This window comes from Rattus norvegicus, chromosome 3 (assembly GCF_036323735.1).
Source record: "Rattus norvegicus strain BN/NHsdMcwi chromosome 3, GRCr8, whole genome shotgun sequence".
NCBI lineage: Eukaryota > Metazoa > Chordata > Mammalia > Rodentia > Muridae > Rattus > Rattus norvegicus.
Genome location: NC_086021.1, coordinates 136,297,290 through 136,324,829, shown reverse-complemented (window position 1 = coordinate 136,324,829; position 27,540 = coordinate 136,297,290). Strand labels below are relative to the sequence as shown.

The window sequence follows — 27,540 nt, the reverse complement described above, 5'->3', positions numbered from 1 at the left end:
TTTTAAAACTAAAATGTGAGTAGATGTTATATGAACACCCATGTTACTTACAGATTCTATAGTTAACACTTTATTGTGTAAGCTTGTTTAATTATGTATCTATCGGCTTACCTATTCCATTATTTTATTCATAAGTTTTAAATACATTTTCAAGTTGTAAACAGTAATGAATGTCTCCTAATATCTCAATATGTGTATCATTAACTAGATATATTTATTTTCATTTTTCTATTGAGATAAAATTTCTGTACCATGGAACACATAATTAAATGTAATATTTATATTTAATATCACATGACTAGTTACATGCCTATGGACGCAGACTTGTGTCCCATATACTGCTTCACTGACACTCATCCTCCCACACTCAAACATTCTGGTTTTTTTTTTCCCCTAAAGGTGTTAATTTTACTGATGAATCTATTTTAATGAAGCCGCCTGCAGTACATGTCTTTTGTGTGAGCCTTCTCTTCTGCTCAGCATGCTGTGCGATATCACTGAGAGTGTTTATGGTCCATCTCTAGGTTTATTCTGTCATGTGAATGTGCCAGTTTCTTGTCTTTTGTCGGGTACCTGGGCAGCTTCAGCTTCTGCCTGTCATGGGTCAGGCAGACTCCTGTGAAGATTTGCAACAACTAGTACATATTTGCTGAAGTTTAGTGCATTGTGCTACATGGGCAAAATCATCCAAATCAGAAGGGTGGGAGCAACCCAGAAGACCTGGCTGGTCTTGAAATTCTCCTGTTTCTACTTCCTGAGTGCTGGGCTCACAAGCACACACCACACAAGAGGTGTTATTTCTTGTACACCTCTAACCTGCTTCAAGTGATTCTTCTTTGATCTCTCCTGTTTTTAGTTTTTTATAACTTAAGGAGACCATAGGAAAATGACAAAGGACCAGATTCTAGAGGGCGTTTCTTCCCAGCTATTGACAGCTCATATTCTTTTTTTTTTTTTCTTTTTCTTTTTTCTTTTTTTTCGGAGCTGGGGACCGAACCCAGGGCCTTGCGCTTGCTAGGCAAGCACTCTACCACTGAGCTAAATCCCCAGCCCTGACAGCTCATATTCTTAGTGATGTTTTTCTCAGCTGACGATCAGTGTGCTGTTGTGACCATGGCTGCATAGGGATACCTATAGCCAACACAAAAGGCTTCTGTATACAGCAAGCTAATTGTAAGAGCTGTTGGTGGATTATAGATGAGTCAGAGCTGTCAGGCGACTCGTGTGCGGCCATATGGTTGGGCTTTGAAGCTAGGCCTTTAAGCTTCAGGGTACATGTTCTATTAAAGATCCAAAGGAGGCCCAGCAAGATGGCTCAGTGAGTTGGTAAAGGCTCTTGCTGCCAAGCTTGGTGACCTGAGTTTAATCCCAGGGTTGCCTATATGTTAGAAATGTAGCTACAAGAAGTTCTTTGAACATGCACCGCCCCCCACACACACATAAACTCAACAAATCTATAAGCAAATAAATTTAAAAAATGATTCAATGGAAGTGTCTACTGCCAAAACCTATTCCCTCTATGGGGTTGCAAACCCTATCAGCTCCTTCAGTCCTTTCTCTAACTCCTCTATTGTGGACCCCATGCTCAGTCCAATGGTTGGCTGGGAGCATCCACCTCAGGATTTGTCAGGCTCTGGCAGAGCCTCTCAGGAGATACCTAGACACCCCACTCCACCCCCAGAGCTCCTAGGGTCTAAACCACCAACCAATGACTACACATGGAGGAACCCATGGCTCCAGCTGCATATGTAGCAGAGGATGGCATTGTCTTACATCAATAGGAGGAGAAGCCCTTGGTCCTGTGAAGGTTCATTTCCCCAGTGTAGGGGAATGCCAGGGTGTTGAGGTGGGAGTGGGAGCATCTTCATAGAAGCAGGGTTAGGGGGCTATGGGAGAGGAGGGAAAAGAGATAACATTTGAAATGTAAATACATAAAATATTCAGTTAAAAAAAAGAAATAACCTGTTCCCATATGATGTTACAGGTAAGTTCTAGTACAAATGAATGTATATGTAAATTACTTACTTTGGGGTTTATTTTCTGAAGTACAGCCGTGATAGCTAGTTTATGACATATTTATAACTAGAACAGTGGTGTTGAGACATTATTGCTTTTCTATGTTGGCAGATTATAAGAGAAAATAGTATCTCTCTGAGTGAGATTGAATTGCCTTGTTCAGAGGACTTGAATTTGGAAACCTTGTCGTAAGTAATATAATACATTAGTTAACTACGTTAGCGCCTGTCAGATCGCTTACTTACACAGGAGAGCCAGGGCTTGATTTGAGTAATTCTGAATCCCTCATGTGAGGTATAGTAGGTCCTGTCACACACACACACACACACACACACACACACACACACGCAGAGAGAGAGAGAGAGAGAGAGAGAGAGAGAGAGAGAATATTAATTGTACTTTCTCTTTTTTCATTCTTTCCTTGGTGGGGAACACTCTAAAGATGTCCTTCCTGGTAGTTTATAAAGACTGTCATGGAAGAGGGGCTACATGAGTGAGGGTCACATGGTCTTCTGCAGAACCATGGAGATCTGCTGATTGGATAGGGACCTTCTTCCCCATTCTCAGAAGGCTGTAGATTAGTTTGCAAAAGATGAGTATTTATTATTTCTATTCCACGATAGTGGATTTTAATGGACAATAACAACATTGTTTCTTGTAATTTGTTTTCAGGCAAGCACACGTCTACATCATCGCAGGAGCCTGCTTGTCTCTGGGTTTTCGATTTGCTGGCTCAGAGAACTTATCAGCATTTAACTGTCTGGTGAGGACTGCCTTGCTCGTGCTGTGTGCTGGGTGTTGTCCTTTTAGCCCAAGCCTTAAGATGCCACTTTTAACTTCTCAATTTTTCTTCTCCTCTTCCAGCATAAATTTGCAAAAGATTTTATGAATTATTTATCTGCACCCAATGCTTCTGTAGTAAGTCTTATTTTTTTTTCTTGCCCCTGTTTGGAAATAAGTGAACAAAGAACATTTATAGATAAACCAGACACTCAGAAGTTATCAAATACCTTCGCTATTTAAATCTAAAGCAAGGCTTGGAGCACTGCGCTCTCTATGTTTTAGCTTTAAGGTAGTAAATTAGGTGAGAACATGCTTACCCTTGAGACTGTGATTAGCCTGGAAGGATGTGTGTATTTCTAATTCTTGTGACAAGAGAATAAATGAGGTATATAATATTGTGGATTGTCATACTTCATATACTGTCATATTATTGAATGCTAAAATGTCCTTTAAAAAAAACACCTAGTGAATATACAGTCATTCTTCAGACATTACTTCTCCAATAACAAGGAAACTGCAAGATTTTATATCCTGGTTAACAACACAGACCTATGCAGTAGTTTTTATAATGTGAAAAAGATTAGAAATATCAAAAATGCTCAAGTATTTAAGTTATATATCCATATGCTCTTACACATTGGATGTAGCAAGATTGCTGTATAAGGTTTTCTGTGTTTGAAAATTGCTTATAAGTTATTAAAAGGGTTAGCATGTCCAGTAGTGTCTGCTTTTCATCTAGGAATGTGTGTGTGTGTGTGTGTGTGTGTGTGTGTGTGTGTGTGTGTGTGTGTGTGTGTGTGTGTGTACAGGAAGAGTTTCTGAGTGACGGTACAGGAGTAATGGCAGTGGTCAGTGGGTGGTACACTGTATATGCTGTGGTGCTCCAGAGTATTCATTGTTTTAAGATGTAGTTTTAAAATTTCAAATATTGTAATCTTCCAATGTCAAGATATTTTTTGGTAATGAAGAAATGTAACACTAGGTACTGTTTTTCTGTCACCAGACAGGGCCCTACAACCTCGAAACCTGCCTGAGTGTTGTCCTGCTGTCTCTTGCCATGGTGATGGCTGGCTCTGGGAACCTGAAGGTGTTGCAGCTCTGCCGCTTCCTGCATATGAAGACGGGCGGAGAGATGAACTATGGCTTCCACTTGGCCCACCACATGGCCCTGGGCCTTCTCTTTTTGGGAGGAGGAAGGTAATGAATGCTTTGCTTTGTTTGTTCTTTAATAAAAGAGTTCATGAGGGAGATCTATACAAGTGATCTATTTTTTTTCAATTTTAAAACTACATTTTTCTGTTGGCTTTTTTTCATACAGATGTTGGAATTTGTCATTTTCCATAGTAAATAACTGGAAAGAACATTAATTAGAGCTGCATTGACGGCACCAGTGGCAGAGGGTTGAAGTCCCTTGCTGTGTTATCTTTCAACTATGGCTACACTTACTTATCTGGTGTCTTGTGAGATAGAGCTTATGACCAAGATGTGTATGTTCTTAATATAGTTTGTGACAATTGCTTCTTTTTATTAATTTAGTTAATTCCGAATGCTTAAAGGCTGGGGATGTAGCTCAGTCATAAAGCACTTGCCTGTCATGGGCAGGGCCCAACCTGTGAATTCTTGGCACAGCAATAAAAATTAGAAGACCCAACAAGGATGGGTAAAGGAATGTTATCTATAAGAATTTAATATTTTACAACTTTTGAAATTATTTTCTTTCAAATAAGTACCTGCATTTAATGAAGGCTCACAGTCACTTCTACATTCTATAGGTGGGACTCCCTGCTTTCTTTTCAGATTGAGTCACTTTTCTTTAGCTGAGCATCTGCCTTTTTTTTAAATATTTAATTTTTAATTATGTGTTTGTATGTGTATCTGTGTGTCTGTCTGTCTTTGTGAGGGTTTATGCACGTGAGGACTGGTGACTATTTAGATCTCCTGGAGCTTGGGTTACAGCCAGTTGTGAGCCACCCAACAAATTGTCGAGAGCCAAACCTGGGTCCTTTGAAGAGCAGCTCAAACTCTCAAGCAGTGAGCCATCTCTCCAGGCCCTGGCACTGCATTTTAGTGGTTTGGTTTGGTTTTTTTTTTTCTTTTTTCTTTTTTCTTTTTTCGGAGCTGGGGACCGAACCCAGGGCCTTGTGCTTCCTAGGCAAGCCCTCTACCACTGAGCTAAATCCCCAACCCCTGGTTTGGTTTTTTTTTTAACTGTTATATGTTTTCTATAATATTGACATTTATAACATCCTGCATTGTTGGGCTTAATCCCCAAGTTTCTAATGTTAATATATGAATATTCATCTTTGAATTTTAGTTTATCAAAGTGATAAAATACTTCATCGTCCTCACTTTGTGCTATTTTAGGGTAAGCCTTGCTTATTAATTCCTGGGTTGTTTTAACATTTGTAGAATTGCTTCTGCTTCGAATGGTAGTCAGTCTGGAAGTGATGTAAGAGATGTGTAGCCCACAAAGGATGCACTTTATTATGGCATCTTACTAGGATACCTTGTTGCAGAACCCCACACTTCTGCCTGAAGATCTGGGCAGGGAAACTAATAGTGTCTTCCCTGGCCTTTGCTCTGCAGGTACTCTTTGAGCACATCCAACTCATCCATTGCTGCCCTTCTCTGTGCCCTTTACCCACATTTCCCAGCCCACAGCACTGACAACCGGTGAGTCTCCTGAATTGCTTGGCCTAATTTCTGAGTTCTGTTTTACTTTCATGGACTGTTGCTTTGTTTTTGAGCTTAGGTCCCTGGCTAAATTTTTTAAATGTCTCTTTCAAAGTATTAGACTAGAAGAAAATTCTGGACATTTGATGCCTGATCATTCTCACATCTGTCAAACTGTTGTAAATCCACATGTAAGCCAGATAGAGTTATCTTTAGGTATAAATTAACCAAACAAACTTTAGGGAAGTACAAAAATATACCTTTTTTTCTACTACAATTATTTAATTCCAAGAAAAAAATATAATCTGAGTTAGTGGCGGTGTGAATTTTCTTTTACACAATTGCTGAGAAGTTTTGTGTAAATAATATCAAAGAGAGACAAAAATAGAGACCTATAAAAAATAAAATAGTCAACTTAGAAGTGGCAGGAAACAGTAGTCTGAAGTCATATAACGTGAGCATTAGAGAGCATTGTAGGGCACAAAGAATAACTAGCATCTCCTTTTCTAGGGAGGTGTCCAGAATAAGGGACTTCTTTTGTGTAGTGGGAGAGGGAAGAGAGTAGTTCCTGATAAATGACATTGTAGGCAGCCGGCACTGCATGTAATCTGTTGTCTGTCCAAAAGTCAGGAGCATTCTTGTCTAATAAAATGTCAGGAGCCCTTAAAGCCACTTACCATGACTGTGTTCTCAAGTGTCAAGTATAGCCAGTGATAGGAAAGTCAGCTCTGCAAAAGTAGCCTGATCTGAAATCCAAACTGTTAGTGGAGCTTACGAACATTGCTAACTTCCTACAACTCCGACATGTGGCCTCCATCATGCCATTTAGAATGTTTCAGTGAGCTGTTATACTCAGTTACCAGGTCATTGCAGGAGAGTGCTTCCTTCCCTCCCTCCCTCCCTCCCTCCCTCCCTCCCTCCCTCCCTCCCTCCCTCTCTCCCTCCTTCCCTCCCTCCCTCCCCAAGGTTTTAATGTGTAAAGTTTGCATGGAACTAGTATGTGACCCAGGCTGCCTTTGAACCTGTGATCTTCTACTTTAACCTCCCAAGTGTTGAGATTCTAGGCATGTGCCACTGTACGCAATTTGGTGATAAATCCGAAGAATCTTATGTAGGTCTGCGTGTAGTATAGTGGCAGAGTGCCTGCTTAGCCTGTGCAAGGCCCATTCAGTACCCAATTCTGCCCTTCCCCCACGTTTAAATATAACTAATGGCAGGGATTCCCCTCCTCTCAGCTTTACTTTTAATACCCTGACAGTGGTGAATAGATTTGAGTGAGAACAAGGCTGTTTTTTATCACTCGTTTCTCCACACTGGGCATGTGTGCATGCATATACGTTGTGTATATGCCCTGTGTGTACATGTGGAGGTCAGAAATTGACATTGGGTATGTTTTTGTCTGTCATTCTGTACTGTACTTTTTGAGATAGGGTTCCTACTGAATCTAGACCTTGAATAGCTGACCACCAAGGCACCCAGCATCCCAGGATCCACGTGTCTTCAGTCTCCTGGCACGGGGGGAGTTACAGGTCTATGACCCTGCACTGGACTTTTATATTGGTTCTGGGGATCCAAACTCAAGTCTTCATACTTAAACCATGTGTATTTTATCACCCCACTGAAGCATCTCCTCAATCCTGGTTTGTTTTGTTTTTTCTTTTATTGTAATCTCATTTCATTACTTTTTAATGGGATCTCGAAAATTGTAAAGTTAGGGTTTCTAATGTGAAGACTCACAAGCAAATGCACACACACTGACATTCCCGTGCGTGAGTGTTTTACTGGGTATTTCAGTTGTTTGTGTGCAAGGATGTATACACAGAAAAAGTGTTCTCTGAAGAGAATGGACTGCTCTCCTTTCTTCCCTACTAACCCTGAGGAGAAATACAGCAGCTACAGCATATCCCTGAGAAAGGTGACAAGAGGTGTCTTGTGTGGAGCACCCAAGAATGGTCGAATGGGACTGTTGTTTTAAAGCAGTGTTTAGGTCACCATTAGTTAATACTTTCCTGTTAAGACAATTGTTACTTTCTTAGAAAATTTTTCCTTGTGAACTCAGATGAAGAATTCTTGTACCAGTGATTACGTAAGTAGTTTCTTAGGATTTCTCAGTCCTTTGGGGTCTGCAGGATGGTTTGGTAGATAAGGTGCTTGCTTATCAGGGGATGGTCTGAGTTTACCCCAGTACCCACGTGATGGAAGGAGAGAATGAACTCCTTAAAAGTTGTCCTCTGACCTCTGTGTATATACATGTATCACATGCATACACATACACTAAACAGTATAATAAAACATTTAAACTAGAATTTCTCTGTATTTTCATTGAATTTGTCATCTGCATTTCAGATTCTTCATAGGAAAGTATTTAGCACCCAGCATTGTGCAGCCTGTCAGCAGTGGCGACTGTCAGGCTCCTTCCTGTCACTGGTCTCTTTACTTCTTTGGTTTTTGTGCACAGGTATCATCTCCAGGCCCTTCGGCACCTCTACGTGCTGGCTGCAGAACCAAGGCTCCTGGTGCCTGTGGATGTGGATACAAACACACCCTGCTATGCCCTTATAGAAGTTACTTACAAGGTGACTAGCTCTCCCTGTCCTCTTTGCAGGTCAGGTCATTTTGGAAGCATTTTAGCAAAAGGTGATGGTGCTAAGTGGGACAGTCATAAAACCGCGTCTTGCTCTTGTATTTGTGTGCGACTTTTGACATTATCCGCTGTTCCTTAGAGCTGATCACTGGGAAATGTTCCTGGTAACTTTAGGTGGCTAATTTGTAGTGTTCTACAAAGTGAGTCTGGTTTAAAGTTTGGTTTTGTTGAACATTCAAAATCACCACATTTTGTATTTGTGTGTCCTAAATTTGTTTCTCTTTCATTGGGATTCATACATAGATTACAAATCATGTAGTCTGTACCACAGTATTAAATACTTCTGTTCATCAAACTGCCACACTTTGAGATGTGAAAGTGTGATGATGTCATTCCTAAAGGAAATGTGTGGTGGGGTGTGATGTCAGTGCTGGCAGCGTGAGAGTTAGAGGGCTGTGTGGAATGCTCTTATCTAACTGAAGAGTCTGGGGCGACTGTCACAGCAAACTAGGTGAAAAATGGGGCTTGTGTATAAACGCATGCTGTAGAAGCACAGCCCTCCGGCATTGCTACCCAGTGAAGAGCAAGGCACCAAGGTGTTGAGGTGATGAATGCTCCGTAGTAGAATGTGGGCCTGAGTACTAGGGATTTAGCCGCAGCTCAGCTCTAGAATTCTTGCCTGGTGTGCACCAGGCCCTGGACTCAGGCTAGCACTGCCGAGCAAAACTATTGGAGGGGTTGTACTGTTTCATGGTTATGTGCAGACCATGAGCCAGGGGAGACACAGAGTGACATTTGGCTCATGCTGGCTGTGTTTTACCTTTGTGAAGGGCACTCAGTGGTATGAACAGACCAAAGAAGAACTGATGGCTCCAACCCTGCTTCCAGAACTCCATCTTCTAAAGCAGGTGAGTTGTGACTTGGGAGGTTTACCCAGGGGGCAAATTGAAACAGAATTACAGATCTGTAAGGGTCCTCCTATTTAAGAAAAAGAACTGCAGGAGGAATGTTCATGAAGGGCAGAGGAAGTCTTGTCTTAGAGGTTTTTACTGATAGTCCATATTCTTTCGGAACATGGTTCACATACCTTTTGGGTGGTTCACAAGCAATTGGATCGCGTTAACTTACAGGTGACTCATTGCATCGAGCACTGTTCCCTATAAGAAGCGTGCTGGGTCTGCCAGCTTTGAGTGACTGTGTTCACATTTGTCCCTGCAGATGAAGGTTAAAGGGCCAAGATACTGGGAACTGCTCATAGATTTAAGCAAGGGAGAGCAGCACTTGAGGTAAGTTCTCACTTTAGCCTCCAGCAGTACATAGAAGTCTGCAGAGAGCTGGGTTCTAGAGCAGTGTCTGCGCAGTGTTACTCTCTGGTCTCATGCATGACAGCACATAGGGTATGCTGATCAATGTGGCTTATATCTTTGAAGCCGGATTTGTTTTAGATTAAAAGTTTTAATTTGAAAGTCAAATGGTAAATATTTACACATGTTCATTGAGAAATGACTCAGCATTACATAGTGATGGGTACAGTAAGATTTAGTGTAAAAAGGACTGTTTATAGCATCCGATGCCTGTCAGACATCTCCTGTTGCTTCTTTGTACCCTTGTCTTGTTACAACTGACATAAGGGGGTTGGGGATTTAGCTCAGTGGTAGAGCGCTTGCTTAGCAAGCACAACACAAGGCCCTGAGTTCAGTTCTCAACTTCAAAAAAAAAAAAGACAAAATAACAACTAACATAAGGCTATGGGAGGTTCCTTTCAGGTAGAATAAAATATATCCAAATAATTAGTTTTATACATTAGGAAGTATATAAATTGTTTAAATTCACAGAAAGTTTTGACAAGCATGTAAAAGTTTCATAGTCTGGTTCCAGTTATATTTTGGTGTCTAGTAGCTAATTTCTCTTTGTTCTGTCTTAGATTAATTAGTATTTTCTTTCTATTGCAAAACAGTTACTGGCTCTTTAGTACTTTCAGTGACTTAGGCATACTGCTAGGGACACAGGAATCAGCAGGGTTAGGTAAGATCCTGGAGAGGCTCAATCGTGAGCAGGTAGAATCCCTTCTCACTGAACAAGTTCATGCATCTCGACATCACAGAAAAGTGGGGGTGCACCCTACCCTCACTTATGTACACTCAGTCATTTTGTGCAGAGTTAATAATCCTGCCAGAGAGTGGGGACAACTTCTTCCCCTCCCTATAAAAGTGGCACTGGAAAACACCAACTTCAGCAGAGAACTACTAATGATACCTCCCATAAAATCATCTTTTTCCTCCTTCCAGGTCCATTCTTTCCAAGGATGGAGTTTTATATGTAAAGCTCAGGGCAGGCCAGCTCTCCTACAAAGAAGACCCAATGGGGTGGCAGAGTCTGTTGGCACAGACTGTGGCTAACAGGAACTCAGAGGCCCGGGCTTTCAAGGTAGTGTTGCATTGCACTAGCACCGTCTTTGATTGCTGCAGATTGTAAAGCTAAATGCACCACAGTTCCTCTTGCTTTCTATATGACACCCATAATAAAATTGGGATGTCTGCTAGTATTATGGGTAAGACTTGTATTTAATGACACCTATAAAAACCTCCACACTACCAGCAGGATTTGGTTTATTTTACTTACTAGTCCCTCAGAGAGAGAGAATTTCTAAGTTAGCACTTGTTAGTCTTTCCTTTCCTTTCCTCCCCTCCCCACCTCCTTTCCTTTGATAGTGTTTCACTTGACCAGGTTGGCATCACCTCTTTGGCTGCCCTTGGCTCTCTGTCTCTGTTTTGCGGTACGGGAGATTGAACCCAGGACTTTATGCAGGCCAGTGTTAGATGTTCTCTTACTGAGCTGTAACCCAGGCCCAGCCATACTGTGCGGTTTCTGTGCCCCAGTCTCCTGAGTGCTGGGATTATAGGCAAACACCACCATGCGTGGCTATACTCCACTGAGGGGAAAACCCATATATTAAACCACACTTGTTTCTTTAATCTTGATGACAGCTTATGTCTTGCTTTTTAGTTTACTATTTCCTAGTACTCAGCTACAGTAGTGTTTAAAATGAAAAAAAAAATGGTTAAAATGTGAGTTAAAGCTCTTTACTGTGAAAAGTTCAGTGCATATTTTGTGTTCTAGAATTCATTTCTGCCGTTAAGAATGTGTTCTGTAACACATCTAGCTTTAAACTTGGGAATTTAATCTCAGATTTAAGGATTTCAGGGCAGAGGTTTGTTGAGGAGCCTCTGAGTACCTGGATCTCAGGCCACACAAGCAAAGCTGTGTTAGCTCAGCCGCCGGGGGCAGCCACTTTCACTTCCTTTCTTCCTGAGTAAGGAGGTAACAGTTCATGTAGTCCACTTACATCTCATCTGAACCGCTCAGCCGGTACTGATCTTCCTCACAGCCATCGGGGTGTGAGTGTACGGAAGCCCCAGCCTTGATGTCAAGTGTGGATTGTTGCCAGAATATTTTGAAGATTTTTTTTTCTGGCTTAAGTTAGCATTTTTTTTTTTTCTAACAGAACCTGCATGAAAAGCTAATCCAATTGTAAGTTTGAGCTTAATTCTGAATATTGAAAGTATATAAATATTAAAGGACAGCTCAATATCTTGCCTTCTGGGATTTCAGAAGTAAAATAGGAACCTAACCTGAAGTACTCCATTTTCAGTTTTGAGTAGTTCATATGAGAGAAGACATGTTTATTACTGACCTTTTGGTAAATCAACACTTCATATTACCTTTGCAAAAGCTTGTAACTTCCTAACAGAACAGGATGACAGATTCTAGCTTGTTTTGTCTTGTGGGACCATTGTGTGAAAGGAGGGGGTAGAGTTCTTATAACTATAGGCCTTATAGTGTGAGCAGAAAGGGAAGTAATAATTGGTTATCTCATTTAAAGTGGGAATTGTTTTTCTTTTTAGCCAGAAACAATTTCATCATTCACTTCTGATCCAGCACTTCTGTCATTTGCTGAATATTTCTGCAAGCCGACTGTGAGCATGGGCCAAGTAAGTATTATATTGTTTTATTGTTTGCCGGGCACCAGGATAAGACTTTGTTAGTTCTATCAATAGACAACCAAAATCACCTGTACTATTCATGCCTGCCTTTGAGGTTGATGATATCCTTTATGTGTGTTAGAGATTGCTGATAAAACCTGTGCCTTCTATTGCCACCACCACATCTTCCTCTCTCCCCAGTCCCCTTGTGGATGTGACTCTGAGAACTCCATTTACCTGGGTGTTGTTTACCCCTACATCTCTGTTGGTGCTGTGCTGCCTTTCTGGATCCCACTCCCAGCTGACTGAAGGCTCGTCTTTGTTGTTCTCACAGATTTTTTTTTTCTTTTTAACCCTAAATTGATCAATTATGTGCCAGATCACATGCTGCTACCTCAGCATTCTTTTTGTGTTTTCAGTGATGTTATAACACTGTTTGGACTATGACTTTGTGAAGAGATGAACTGTTTACACTGTTTATCGTAGAGCTTCAGAATGAGCTATTAGTAGCTGTCACAGGTTGTTTCTTGAATTGGTTTTGTGATATGCTTTGATGTGCTACAAAGTACTTGTGCTTTCCCACAGAAACAGGAGATTCTGGACCTCTTTTCTTCCATACTTTATGAGTGTGTTGCTCAGGAAACTCCAGAGATGTTGCCTGCCTACATAGCAATGGATCAGGTATGATTCCAAAATCATTTGCATTCTGTTGCAATTGTATTGATGATGTGCTTCAGATGACCCACTACACAGTGTGGGAAGATCCCTATGGATTCAGTTTCTTGTTTACTTTTAGACATCTTATCAAGAAGCCATTTCCAGTTGACAGCCCTATGCTGATGCCCAAAGGCTGGACTTTGTGCTAGCAGGCGTGCTCTCTGGAGACTGCCTTCCTCTTGGGAGTCCCACATCCCTTTCTGTCTTCTTCCCTTGGTTTGGAGAGGAAGAGATCATTTCCTTTCTTGCTCTAGTCCTCCTGTGTCATCTCTTGCCACCTTTCTTCATGGGAAGGCCACAGATGAGTAGCAGGTGAGCCCTGTGTGCCCTGCTGTTTGCCTGGATATGCACTTCCACCTCCTCGGTCAAGTCTGCAGGCAGTTTAGAACCAGGAGCTGGTGATTTAGGGACATTGTGTTTATTTTTATTCTCTTGATATTTTGTAAGTGCCTAACAGGGACATAATCTGGCTAAAATTAGTCTGGGCAATCTTAAAATGCAGATCTTCAAATCCTGTTTCATACCTTCTAAGTTAGAATCTGGTGGGCAAAATCTAGAACCCATAGTTTTAAAAATTCTACAGTAATATGAAAAGTGTATAGATTGGCATTTGGGACTCTATTCTCAAGCCAAAGAACTAATCTTTGATGATAAAAATAATCTTGTGGATAACTGAGTGGGAAAAGCAATTAGGCAAGAAACAACTCCCCAGGCATGAAAATCACAATATGTAAAGTCGCACTCTGCATTTCAGCAGGAGCATAGGGCCAGCCAGAATGTGTTACCGTGTGGGTCTTCTCTTCTCAGTTGCAGAGATTCATGGTACTGTGCTGGTGTTCTGCGTGCTGCCTCTCTTGGCACAGCAGCTAAGTTAGGCTTCTTGGTTGTTAGTTAAATGTTCTCTTCTCTTTACAAACTGTGGGTACCCTCATCCCTCCACCATCTAGAGCAGTCTCCATGGATGAATGTCTCCTCTGGTGGTAACCATGGTATCTTTATGGGTGATTCTTAACATCAGTGTGATCAGTGATTAGGTCTCTGCCCCACTGGGATTCCTATCTGTCCCTGCTATGTCATTGTACCCCAACTTCTTCCCCAGAGATTTATACCTGTGTGTGTGTGTGTGTGTGTGTGTGTGTGTGTGTGTGTGTGTTGGGGAGGGGTCTTCATCATTCAGGGTTGCTGAGCCAAGAATGGACTTGACCTTTGTTGCTTTTACTTGGAAGTTGCCTTCATGTTAAGCCACACTGGGGAGGGCTCTTTAATGTAGTCAATGACACTTCAATACCCATGAATCTCCATAGCCTCTTGCTGATCTTGTTAGCCATTTTGGAACATACCCTGAAGACAACGTGATTAGAACAACTTGCCATTTCATTAAACAGACTGTTCTTTCTGTCTCTTTACACAGGCTTTAAGAAGTCTTAAAAAGAGAGACATGTCGAACACATCTGATCTTTGGCAGATAAAGTTGATATTAGAGTTTTTCAGTTCACGAAGCCACCAGGAAAGGCAGCAGACCTATCCTAAGCGAGGGCTCTTCATAAACTCGGAGTTCCTACCTGTGGTGAAGTGCACTGTTGATTCCACCCTGGACCAGTGGCTACAAGGTATGGTGGTACTGTGTCCTTGTGCTTGTACGGTAACTCAACTGAGGCTTCTCTGTTCTTAACAGTTTCCAGTGGCAAGCAAGGTAAACCTGGGCATAATCTACAACTTGATTGTTTGAGGAGTCAAAGTCTGGTTATATATGTCAGTGTCTTTAAAAGAAATACATTTACCTGCCCCAGGAAAAGGGCACATTGACTGAGTCGGTGATATCTTGAACATCCTGTGGCCCTGGCTCTGCCAGGGGAAGTGCTAACCTGAGAAAGAGGGAAGCCATCAAGTTACTCATGCTGACTCACAGGAGGGATGCAGCCGTGGGAATGCCTTGATATGTCACCTGTGCCTGAGGGTGGCTTTCTGCAGCCAGGTCCTGGGTCTCTATGTCCTTTCAGTTTACTCAGGTCCCTGCACCAGGTATCTGATGGTGGCCTGCTTTCAGCACATACCATCCCTAGTCATGGTCATAGCAGTTCTTGCTTTTGTGTTTAAGCTGTCCTGCTGTGACACTGGGAATAAGTTTCTGTCAAACAATCAGACAATAAAGAGGTGTGCAAGGAGCAAATGAAGGATGCAACTCTACCAGCACCGACCTTAACTTTGAAATGTTTTTGATAGATATTTAAACCACCACCACCCCCTTTTGTAAAAATGTTATATAATAAATGTCATTGTTTTCTTTCCATTGGGTTTGGTATTTCAACACCTGTAGAAAACCTTTGCTATTGAGAAGTATGCCATTGAGTCTTGGCACATTTTCTGATAGCAAACATTTTAGAATATAAAAACTATTTGGCAGGGACAGGCAGTCTTAGAGTAGTGACCTGGTTGGTTTGTGGTTCTTCAGGACACTTGGTGAATTCAGCTTTCCAGACATCTTTATCTCTCTTACTTTCTTTTTGGGTTCAAATGTCCTATGTCTGTAACAGAAGACTGAACTGACCTGAAATAATGAGGCTAGCAGTGGTAAGCTCGGATTACTGGAGATAAGACAGGGTTAAGAGACTCGACTTGTTAATTGCTGGACCTTCGACTTTTACCCCTGAAGTTGTATTTGCTGTCCTCTGCTTGGTCACTTTTTCCCCTTGTGGTACTGAAACAGCCAACAGTTCCTTTTCTCCAGCTGTTCATGATGCTCAGAGAGAGAAAGGAAATGTTTTAGGAACATGGCGTGAAGAACATTCCTATCCCAGAAGCAGATGTGTTGAGCATCTTGATGTGACCCAAGCTGCATGTCACCCTATTCCTCAGTCCACCCCTCCTGTCACAGAGTATCTTCCCTGATTGTCTGAGGTCACGTGTCCTCGGCTGACCACTGTATCTGTGGAGGATAGGACTGCCTTGGCTGTTCTGGGCTAGGATTCTCAAAGCCTGGCTCCTAAGCGGCATTTTCCTGCCAGTGCTCCAGACCTGCTACTCAGAAATGTGAGCTTGTCAGACCTTCAGATGCGCTCTGATCATCTCCTGCTAAGAGTAAATAGATTCTAGTTCTGGGTTGAGATCAGTCTCCTTGGATGTTACACTGGGAGGAAAGATGTGACAGTGGGTATCTGTTACACTGTACTCACCTGTATTCGTGTGTATTTCCGCACTTCCTCGGCACACTAAACTAGGCAGCCTCAGGCTGCCGTAGCCTCTGTACCTGTGCAGCACTGCCTGGTCTGTGCCAAGGGCTAAGCCCGCACTTGATGAAAAAGTAGCAAAAGTAATCTTCCCATTTCCCTCGCCTCTGCTCTTGATCCATTCGACTCCGTTTGTGTCCTCACAGCTGGAGGCGATGTGTGTGTGCATGCCTACCTTAGTGGGCAGCCTGTTGAGAAGTCTCAGCTAAACATGCTGGCCTGCTTCCTGGTCTACCACTCTGTGCCAGCACCGCGACACTTGCCACCCCTGGGACTGGAAGGTAACCCCATCTCAGCCTCTCTTCAGTATTTGTTCCTCACTAGTTAGGGAGAAGCTCCTATCAGTCACCTTCTCTAATGCACTGCTTACCTTTGCTTATGATTTGTGTTTGTTGAGAATACTTTTTGAAAGCAGAGCAAACCATATACTTTTACCTCTGAAAAAAGATGTTTTTAGAGCAGGACTATAAATTAAATGTATATTATTCCATATATGAGTGACATCTTTCTATATATTTAAGTTTTATGGATTGAAATCAATGTCTTGGACATAGTCAAATATTCTACCACTGAGCTATATTTACAGAACTTATCTATTTTTCTTATAACTTTCTAAGATTTCCTGGTTTTTAAAGGTTTATATAATCACAGTCTCTGTTACCCTAAAGCTTCAGTGCTATTGATTGAGTGCTATGTCCAGTATGGAATCAGTCGCTAAGTTTGTCTGTAGAACAGCCTGATTTATTCACGTCACATTTATTTGCTACCCTTAACTGAGAATGGAGAATACTTTTGAGAAGGAGAGGATTGCTCTGTTAGTGTGCAATCACTTTTAGTTTGATGGCACTTGTGTTTATGTGCTTTAGAGAAACCTTAGAGAAAATACAGTATAAACGGACCAGTAATGGCCATGTATTCTGTAGCCTTTCCAATGAAAACAAATACAAAAGTCAGACAGATGCATAAGATACAGCTAAAGGTTTGGTGTTACCTTTTCGGATTGGATTGTTTGGGAGTTTCTCAGCTATGGTAGGGAAAGGGAACACATGCATTGCCAGGAAAACTCCTTGAGTTGTGGGGAGATGTGAGGGTATAGAGACCGAGGGAGCCAGAGTTTGCAAGATGTATATCAGAGAGGAACGAGCCATGCAGGAAGTACCAGGGGAGTTTCTGGTTTTAGAAGTAAGTACTGACCCAAAAGTTGTATATAATAGACTTCCCTGAGGGAAGAGCTTGCATGTGGACTAGAAGATAACCTGCCAGCTGTTCACTAGTGCCTGTCCCACCGCTTCATAGTAGAATTTAGGAAGGTATAGCCTCAGCCATAGGAAGTAAATTACCTCTGGACTATACAATGTTGTGGTCACACCATACTCAAAGGATCAACATAAGTTGTGATCTATGATCATAACTGCATGTATGTTTTCTTGAGATCTAACTGTACCCAGATCAAAGCCCAATAGCTAAAACCTCGGAAGTACCCAGCAGTGAAGTAGGTGAAATTCAGTATGTGGCATACAATAAGAACAGCCCCACCCCTGAAAGGCTTAGTAGCCCACGCTTATAATTTAAGCAATTGGAAATCAGAAATTCCCTGGAGGGGAAGGAGTTCAAGGCCATCCTTGGCTATAGAGTGAGGTAGGAGCTGGCCTTGGCCCACACAGGACCCTATCTCAGGAATAAATAACAAGGGTAACAGCAGCTACTGTTTACAGGCCCACAAGCTCATGTGATGCAGCCCCAGGCTGGTGCTTAGTTAGATTGGTGCTGCCTCAGGCTGCCTCCACATTGTGTTGTTCGTACTTTGCCACAAGCCAAATAGCTGTCTCTCCCTGGCTAGGCAAGATTCTTTCTACCTTTCCCCCTCTATTTTCTTTCTTTGCTCCCCACCCTGTTCTTATTCAAATAAGAAAGTAAACATTGCAGAATGAGAAAAACAAAAACAAAAACAACAGGCAACATGCAGAGAAACAGGAAGGTGTATGACCTGTGCTGCTGGGACTATGGGGTGGAGAGGAAAGGATAAAGAAACTTAAAGGACTCTTTGGTGATGCCCATGCTTCCCTCAGAGACTGTGGGTCTAGATCTTGATAGACAAACAGAATCATTTGGGTAGCTTCCAAAACCCTGGATGTCCAGCCTCACTCCCAGTGAGTTACATGTAATTTGTGGGACCAACTCTCATTCTTCATGGGAAGTTGTTTTTGTAAAAGATCGAACCCACAGATCAAAAATCAAGTATTAAAATAGTTTTCAAAATCACTTATAGTAGTTAAGGTTAATTGAATTTAATGTACACAAGTAAGTTTTCACAGTGGTAATTTCTGAAGTTCAGAATGGATAAGTTTAAATTCTTAAAGTGTTTTAGGAAATTAAAAATTCAAAGATTGCCACTGGGGTACTTTGTCTAGAAGTAAGGCTTCCTGGCTCGAGCTTGGTGTGCTGAGCTTGGGAGGGCTGTGTGGCTGAGGCTGTGTAGTGACGTAACCTTCTGCATCTCTGTTCTTCAGGGAGCACAAGCTTTGCTGAACTCCTCTTCAGGTTCAGACACCTAAAAATGCCAGTCCGCGCTTTGCTGAGACTGGCTCCTGTGCTGCTCGGGAATCCACAGCCGATGGTTATGTGACCGACCACCTCCGGCGGTAAACCTACCCCCAAAAACCACTGCGGCGCAGAATCCTGATGGCAGCAAAGTTACGGCAGCATTTCTGTTTTGTGACCAACGGAGCTCAGATGCATACGCCTCACTGTGTTTAAAACCCATGTTGAAAATATTACAGATAACGCTGGTGCTGTCCATATGTCATATGATGTATAAAAAGTCAGTTAAAACTCACTTTTATAAATAAAGATTTTTGGTTTGTTTTCGAAGCTATTGATGATTGCTTTGGACTTCAGAGAATAAATGGACAGGCTGAGTTTTGAAGCCTTTGAACTTTAGTGGTTCTGTACTCAGAAAAAGCCACATCGCGAGAGTGGACTTTCTGCTACCCCAGGAGAGTTTCTGTGTTGTCTGTTACGTGCTTCCCATGGTGGATGATGTCTTTACTGCGAGCAGATTTCTACTTAATGAAGACTTGCTCAGCATGGAGTACTGGACCATGCCCAAGCCCTGCCTTTGTACAGCTATGTAGGCTGCAGCTCTTTGGAGATAACCAAGGTTAAAGGATAATTAAGGGTGAGTCCCTGTTTTGTAGACTTGATGGCCTGTTCAGAAGAGGAAGAGATGTCTTCTCTCTGCACCTTGTGAGAACTCATAGCACAGCTGCTCACAAGCCAAGAAGATTCCTTTGTGAGGAACCAGTCAGAAGGTCTTGGACTTCTGCACCTACGAGTATAAGAAATAAATTCCTGATGCTTAAGCCATCCTATCTTGTCTGTGGTACTTGGTTTTGCAGCCTGTGCAGACTAGTGCACGACACCTGCTCAAAATACCTAAATACAAAGTTACCCCACAGAGGAGTGTTAAAATATTTTTAAAGGCAGAAGTCAGTCTATCTGGAAAGTGCTTTTGTACAGGTTAGCTCATGATGGCCATGTGACAGGAAGAGTGTTCCTACTGTGCTCACAGCTTCTCAGACAAGTGGGACTGTGAACAAGGAGGAACAGCAAACTGCACACTCACTGGTTTCCTGCTTGTTTCTGAAAAAGCCAATAGAAATTGCTCCGCTGGGATTTGGTAATGTCCGTCTGCTCGTCTGCCTGCAGCAAGGTAATTTGTGGCTGACTTTTAGGGCAAAATGTGTTTTCCTTCCCTCTTAGATTAAGGATTGCACTTAAGTGGCAAGGGGTGATGAACGTTCAGTTTGCATCAACATCGAACCCACCGTCCAAGTAATTTTTCACTCTCAGTTGTTATGGTGGCCATGGGAGGACTTGAAAGAGAGCACTGACTACAGTGGAAGCAGCATTGATGGGCACCAAGAAGAGATTCTAGTGCCCCTGAGTCAGCATGTTAGCATCATCAGATAAACTAGTATATTTACCATCCTGTGGGAACCAGTCTTACCAAACACAGCAGCTGCCTCCTGGGAACCACATCGAGGGGAGAGTCAGAGAAACACCTGGCAGTGAAGTATTCTAATATCAGAAGTGGCACTTGTGACTTCAAGGGAAGGCTGACTACCCAGGATTGCTTCACGTCTGATGCGTGTGGAATGGGGACTCAAGGTGTAGCCGCTTTGAGTGCAGGTACTGTCCAGCAGACAGACAATTGAGCATGTACTCAGATTCTTCCCCCAAAGGGTACTGACGTCTGCTCCTCCCTCAAGGTCTGATGTGGGAGCCAAGGCAATGAGCTCAGATGCCAGACTTGAGCTACACTGCTTCATCGTAGTCCTCAACATTCTGGGCTTTACCCAGTCTGCTACACCCAACCCTGCTCCAGTCTGCTGCTGCCTGTGTGGATTCTGAGTCCAAGAGAATCAGAAACAGCTCCTCAGTGTGAACTGAAAGGACTTAGCATTGACAGAACTTGTGAACCGGCCGAAAAGCAGGCAAACATCTTTGTAATCACAGGGGTTTTTGTGCGTTTTCTTGATGTTTCTCCCATTGACTTAGTCTGTCACTATTGATCACATTATATAGAGCATCTTGTTCAAGTTTTGTTTTTTAGCTAAAAACACTTCTTTGGTAAACTTTTAATACTGTAATTTTTTTCCTCTAGAATATTTTCGAGTGTACTTTTAAGACTCTTTTTCCCTTGAAACATATCAGAATTTTAAAACAGGAATTTCATAATAAATTTAGTAAGATTTATAAGCACCTGCCAGATCTTAATTCCTGTTCTTTTATACTCCAATGCTTAGCTGAGCTGTTAGCTTTTCTCTGTAGCTAATGGATGTCTCAAGTCTCTGCCTTGTGAGGCTGCAGACCATGTGTTTTAAAAACTCAAGATGTGGGGCTAGAGGCATGGCTCAGTGGTTAAAAGCACTGACTGCTCTTCCAGAGAGATCCTGAGTTCAATTCCCAGCAACCACATGGTGGCTCACAGCTATCTGTAATGGGATCTGATGCCCTCTTCTGGTGCGTCTGAAGAGAATGGCATACATAAAATCTTAAAAGAATTCAAGACATGTTGGGTCATGATGTCATGGTCACCTTATAGGTGGAGGGTAGGTACCTAAAACAAGGACAAAAGCCAGAAGCTAGTGTTGATAATTTCCTTCTGGTTGAAGGAGGAGGGGAGGCTCAAGACATTAAGCTTCACATGTCTTGGAAAGCTGAAGCCCAAGAGCCACAAAGTGCTTCCCCAAGGTTGTAGAAATGGACAGGACAGAAGGGGACAGGTTGACTGTTAGCAGCAGAGCTCCCCAGAGGAGGCCTGGCTGCCTGGGAGGCGATTCCCTGACTAGTCAAACAGCCTGCAAGTTGTGTAGAGTTGTTCTTGTTGAGGTGGGCTTTAGGTGATACAGATGCTTCTGAGTCATTCCTGTTCTTGGAACACCACCAGCCCCTATTCTTATAAGTGACCCCAATAAACTCATTGAATTGCTAAGTGGACTTGGGCACTGTCATTACTTTGGTATGTCATTGGTTCTCTAACTGATGTGTGAGTGCATGTGTGTATAGAGAAAACCTCCTGTGTACTGTATGGATGCAGTTGACTGTGTACCTGTCAAGCTGATTCGCCTGTAGCTGCAGCAGGACATAGGAAGTGGGACATCTGATAGGCAGTAAGGATTCTAGGAGTGAGGCAGGCTGAGGAGGAACTTGTCCACAGAAAAGGATGGTTGCATGCAGGTTGTTATACAGGAGCTTGGGGCCAGAGGAAAACTTGGCTTTTACAGATGACGCTCAACATATAAGGCATGAAATCCAAACCTTTTAATTTCATATTCAGTTAATTACAATCCTGGATAAAAAAGTGGAAAACAAGGAGCCCCACTGCTACAGAGCATTTGACTGAAGCCGGTGAGCGTGCAGTGTCTCAGACCAAAAGAGCTAGCCCGCCTACAGTGGCTGAGAGACAAAGGAGTGCTTTTAAGGTTACAACACTTGCTAGACTTTGGCACACATGCTTCTGTGGGCCAAAGAGGACCTCCTCCTCACTGTAGCTGGTGGGAACCTGCCTGGGAAAGAGCTGCCACAGGCCACAGGAAGAAGGGTCAGTCCAGAGCAAGGAGCAGGAATGCAGAGGTTCAAAACACAGCCCTCAGTGAAACCCTGAGGGCATGAGGCAGGGTTTACCCCATCTTTCCAGAGTGGGGAAGAGGCACAGCAGGTATTCGTGCAAATACACACTGTACCCCCAAGAGCCCAGGACTGCTGGGACCCAAAGACAGAAACAGATTTTTCTGTGATTCACTCTTCCCTGTAAACCTAGGAGTCAGGAACCACTGCAGTATCCTGAGCTGAACAACAGAGGGAGACAAGAATTTGAGCACAGTGAAACTTGAGAAAGGTAAAAAAATTGTATCTTAATACTAAAAAGGAACTAGATATTAAAATTCACACATATATAAGTAATTAAAAATTGATAAAGATATAAGGCATATAAATATGAGAGACACAGATTTTGGAGTTTGTCTAATGCCCTTTAAGTTCATTCCAAGTTAGAAATAGGAGAAGAAAGATCATATTACTTATTATGACATCACATTAATAGTCCTCAATTTTAACCTTAATAATCGTTTTGTCTTTCCAAGTCCTCTCAAAGGATAAAACTTTAGAAAAAAATTACAAAACTTTATAGATCAGACTAACTGATCTGTGTTTTGAACCTCTACATTCCTGCTCCATGATCTGGACGACGACTACTCTCCCTGTGGCCTGTTGCAGCTGCCTCACAGGCAGGTCCCCACCAGCTGCACTGAGATGAGGGCCCATCTTCTAGAATATCAGAGATGAAACAAAATGGGAGAAATACATTTTGGAAGCAAGCTTTAAAGGAAAATTTACAAAAACACATAGATCAGACTGAGGAAATTGCTAAAATATCAGGGATAAAACAAAATGCAACAAACTAGAAGAAAAATTAGGTTTATATAAAAGATTAAAAGATGACAATGATCCAGGAAAAGAATGAAAAATGGAAACAAGTCTTAGAACAAAATTTACAAAAAGTTCTTTAAAATACTGTGATAGATACTAAGATAGAGACAGAGGAAGGCCAGAACATACAACACCACCTTGTAACAAGACTGCAGGGCAGTCTGCATCTTTTAAGAAACCTAAAATGATTTACCCGACCTTGACAAAGGGATTAGCAGATGAGGGAAGAATTCAAATGTTCCTCTAGAGAGGAACAGGACTTCAAAAGGTTCAAAGAAGCAGTAAATAAGTTATAGCTTACACTCACCATAGGTCAAACAAATACTTAATAACTGGGCCACACAAAATCATACAATTCCAAAATACTGAAGAGACTTGATGACAGCCATCCTAGAGCCTGGCCCTCAATTAAAATGAGTAACATGTTGGAAAGATGAGGCCTTGGTCATGGAGCAATGAAATAGGACTAGAGGCATTCATACTGTCAAGGACCAATGACTAGGTGAAGGTCTGAATTCTGAATTGAGAGTACAGATTACCCTTGATTGCTGTTCTAAAGCAATATCATACAGTATCCTTAAATGTTTGGGACAAGGTGGGACAACAGGGATGAGCCAAATCACTTACAAAGATAATCCAGGGTTCAAATGAATCTTTCACTGACTTTTTGCAAAGAACAGCTACAGCTCTGAGTAAAGCGATATTAGATCCAACTGCTAGAGAAAGTTTAACTGAATCTCTAGCTCTTGAAAATGCTAATGCTGAATGCAAAAAGGCCACTAGACCTTTAAGAGCAAGATCTGCACCTCTTTATGAATGAAATAACATTACTGCAGACAAAGAAGCAAATGCTCACAATTTGGTTATAGTTAGGCAAACAACTACAGGAGATTTAAACACAAAATGCTCATTGTGGCTGTGAAAGATCGTGTCATTCCCTAAAGGACTATGAACAGTTGTTAAGGAAAATTCTTGTATAATAGTAATAATTCAGGGAAAAAGTTTCTTGTAAAATGTGGATGATGTAGAAGGAACAGCCATGGGGCTCATAAATATAGGTCATCCAAGGATATCCAAGGCAATTCCTTAATTTCAGAAAACTAACTAAGGGGCTTTGCTCAAGGCCTGACAAAAGACATGAGCTATTCGTTTCCTGTCCACCGAGGAAAGATTACTCTGAAAAACAATTAGATAATTCAAAGCCTGATAAGACAAACAGCTGCTCAAGGCTTAAACCACTTAACGGAGATAGAGTGGCTCCTAGGGAAATGAAATTCTAAAGACGCCAACAAAACAAACAACCTCTCCTCACCTCTCCCACCATTCATATTTTGGCAATCTACTATATAAGATAGGAGCCTGCAGTTAAAATTACCATTAGATGCCACTGAGATTGAAGAATTAGTGGATACTGAAGCAGATATAACAATTTCCCAAGGTTCCTGGAATTCAGCTTGGCTACTTCAAAAAGTATTTACACAGCTTTTAGGGATTGGGACATTGTCTCAGGGTAAAACAAAGTCTAAAATGGATTAAATGTATAGGACCAGAAGGTCAAATAGAAAGTTTAAAGCCATATGTGTCAGATATAGCCATGAAGTCATGGGGAAGAGATTTATTGCAACTAGGGGAAATACAGATTAACTTTGCTCCAATTTTAAAGACAGGCTGTGAGGGAGGAGATATTTCTGATAAAGAGATTAGAAGATGTCATTGAAGACAGTTACTGACTGTCCACAGGATACTATAAAGGCCGACTCTTCAGCTATGTGTGTGGAAGCCACTGCTGATGAAACACCAGCTGCCCTACCACTAAACTGGCAAACCTACTCGGATAGAACAATGGCCTGTAACACAAGGAAAGTTAGGCACTAGAACAGCTAGTCCAAGAGCAGCTGGAGCCTCAACATACAGAAAAGCCCACCAGCCCTTGGAATTCTGTATTTGCCATTAAAAAGAAATCTGGCAAATGGAGGATGTTGACAGATCTGAGAGCAATTAAGAAAATCACTCAGCCAATGGGCTCATTACATCTTGGAATCTCATTATTTTTCTTGTTGCTTAAGGAATGGCCTATTATAGTGATTGATTTTATTTTATTTTTTTTCTTTTTTTTCAGAGTTGAGAACCGAACCCAGGGCCTTGCGCTTACTAGGCAAGCCCTCTGCCGCTGAGCTAAATCCCCAACCTCATGATTGATTTTAAAAATTGCTTTTCCACAATCCCTTTACACGAACATGATAGGGAAAGGATTACTTTCTCAGTACCTACTTTTAAGAGAAGTTGTCCAATAAAGAGGTATCATTGGAAAGCTTTTGGAAAACCACAAGGAATGTTAAATAGCTCTACTGATGCCATTGCTTATATAGTTGCTATTAGAAATAATTCATAAGCAGTTCCCTCAGTCCATAATTTACCATTATAGGATGCTGTTTTGCTGGCTGATTCAAATAATGTTTGATGGAATAAAGAGAATTTTGCATGGGATTGGGGATTTAGCTCAGCGGTAGAGCGCTTGCCTAGGAAGCGCAAGGCCCTGGGTTCGGTCCCCAGCTCCGAAAAAAAGAAAAAAAAAGTTAAAAAAAAAAAAGAGAGAATTTTGCCTTGTTGGGGATTACAAATTGCTCCTGAAAAAAATACAAACAGGAGATTCTATTAATTTTCTAGGACATAGGATAAGTCTACAAAGGATTCAACACAAAAAGTACAAACCAGGGAAGACTAAGAACTCTTAATGATTTTCAAAAATTGCTGAGATATAAACTGGCTCTGGCCTACAATTGGAATGACTACTTAAGAGCTAAGTGATGTATTTCAAACCTTACAATGTAATAAAGACTTAAATAGTCAAAGAAAATTGTCAGCTGAAGCTGAAAAGAAATGGGCTCTAGTAGGAAAGGAACTACAAGTTGGACATAAAGATTGTATTGATCCAAAGATGGCTTGTATCTTAGTTATCTTGCCTTGTAATCATGCCCCCACAGGAATTCTTATGCAAAGGGAAGATTATATCTTAGAATAAATATTTTTAGCACACAGTAAAAAAAATTAAAAACATATATAGAAAAAGTTTCTGAATTGATTCTGAAAGGAAAACCGAGAGTTCATCAGTTAACAGGAATGGACCCAGCAGAAATTGTGGTTCCTTTTTCTAATGCTGAGATTGCCGCCTCATTATGGGCAGAAAATGAACACTGGCAAAGAGCTTGCAATAATTTTGGGGGATGTAATAACAGCAAATATTCCAAACACAAGCAACTTTAGTTTATAAAGAAAACTAATTGGATTCTCCCTTGTGTAGTAAAAGGGACTCCAATTTCTGGAGCCCCTGCATTTCATGCTGATGATGTGAACTTGTAGACAATAAGCATCAGAGGACCAACCTGATTCTTGAGTTATGTTTAATATTCTTTTGAGATGTATGTGTGTGAAGGTACATGTGTGTCACGGAACTCCCACTTGTTTATGTATTTGAGTGCTTCTCAAATTCATTCATTTGAGAATGTCCATGTACCACACGCTTGCAGTGCCCCCAGCAGCCAGAAGAGGGCATCAGATCCCCTGGGACTAAGTTTACAGATTGTTGTGAGCTTCCATATAAATATGCTAGGGATTAAACTTAGTTTCTCTGCAAAAAGGGCAAATCTCATAATGTCCACCTCTTCAAAACCAAGAGGGAAACTTTTGAGAGTGGGCCTTTACCGTCTTCCTTGTTGGGGCGTGGTCTCTCTTGCTTCTGTCATGTGGTATACTCCCAGGGTCAAATTCACATCAAGCTTGCAGGTCAAGTGCTCTCCCCCTCCATCTCACCCCTCACCCTCTGCTGGCTCCACTGAGTCACCTTAGTGCCTGGTTTCCCTCGGGTTCCCAAGGCTTTAGATGCTCTAACCTGGCTTGCCTTCCTCTGGCTTCCAGATGGCCGGAGGTTGCCAATTACTTGTCCTTCCCTACCCCAAGCATTGCTTTTAGCACTTTGACATGACCTTTCAACAGCGAGGAGCTAGATTTTGCTTTGTGAGCTAGCTGAGACCTTTTTAGTAAAACATATTTATTAATACAAATAATATAACCAAACTACCATTAGGTAAAACAGGACCAAAGCATAACAGAATACATCTCAAATAACATAACCAGTATAATAAAATGCTCCTCAGCCATGCAGTGTGCGTGTGTGTGTGTGTGTGTCTGTGTGTCTGTGTGTGTGTGATTTACATTCTTATTTTAAATCTCTATTTGATCCGCTTTCTTTGCTCTTTTGATACCTACTGGATGCTTTGCACTTAGGATGGCTCCAGTTCTCCAGACCCTCTTTCCCATCCCTTGTCTTCCAACCTTTTATTTCCAGCATTGGTAGTGCCCTCACCCTTGCACTCTTTACCTCTTCCCTTCCTCCTTCTGGATCCTGATGGCTGCTTATTAAGTCATTAGGGCATGCAAGTTGCATATTAAGTCATGCCTGTTCCCACTTAGATTTCAGCCTCACAACTCTATACTATAATGCTCAGTACCTCAGGGCTTCATCTCAGATTTCCCCACAAATTCCTTCATTGGATAAGCTGGTAGA

At 41.8% G+C, this 27,540-nt stretch overlaps 1 protein-coding gene across 4 annotated transcripts in view; it reads left to right on the top strand.

Moving 5' to 3' along the window:
- Anapc1 (anaphase promoting complex subunit 1) overlaps positions 1-21,480 on the top strand; it is an 80,115-nt gene extending 58,635 nt beyond the window's left edge. For 3 of the 4 annotated variants that reach the window (XM_008762177.4, XM_006234973.5, XM_063283753.1), the window contains 14 exons: positions 2,128-2,204; positions 2,689-2,779; positions 2,881-2,934; positions 3,803-3,996; positions 5,386-5,472; positions 7,931-8,048; positions 8,887-8,964; positions 9,275-9,342; positions 10,345-10,483; positions 11,962-12,048; positions 12,625-12,720; positions 14,168-14,366; positions 16,130-16,264; positions 18,494-21,480. In XM_008762177.4, coding sequence (XP_008760399.1) covers positions 2,128-2,204; positions 2,689-2,779; positions 2,881-2,934; positions 3,803-3,996; positions 5,386-5,472; positions 7,931-8,048; positions 8,887-8,964; positions 9,275-9,342; positions 10,345-10,483; positions 11,962-12,048; positions 12,625-12,720; positions 14,168-14,366; positions 16,130-16,264; positions 18,494-18,609 — 1,539 coding nt within the window. In that variant the 3' untranslated portion in view covers positions 18,610-21,480. The remainder of the gene's footprint in view (positions 1-2,127; positions 2,205-2,688; positions 2,780-2,880; positions 2,935-3,802; positions 3,997-5,385; positions 5,473-7,930; positions 8,049-8,886; positions 8,965-9,274; positions 9,343-10,344; positions 10,484-11,961; positions 12,049-12,624; positions 12,721-14,167; positions 14,367-16,129; positions 16,265-18,493) is intronic. The other variant, NM_001107771.1, reaches the window with a different exon arrangement.
- Positions 21,481-27,540: the final 6,060 nt, after the last annotated feature.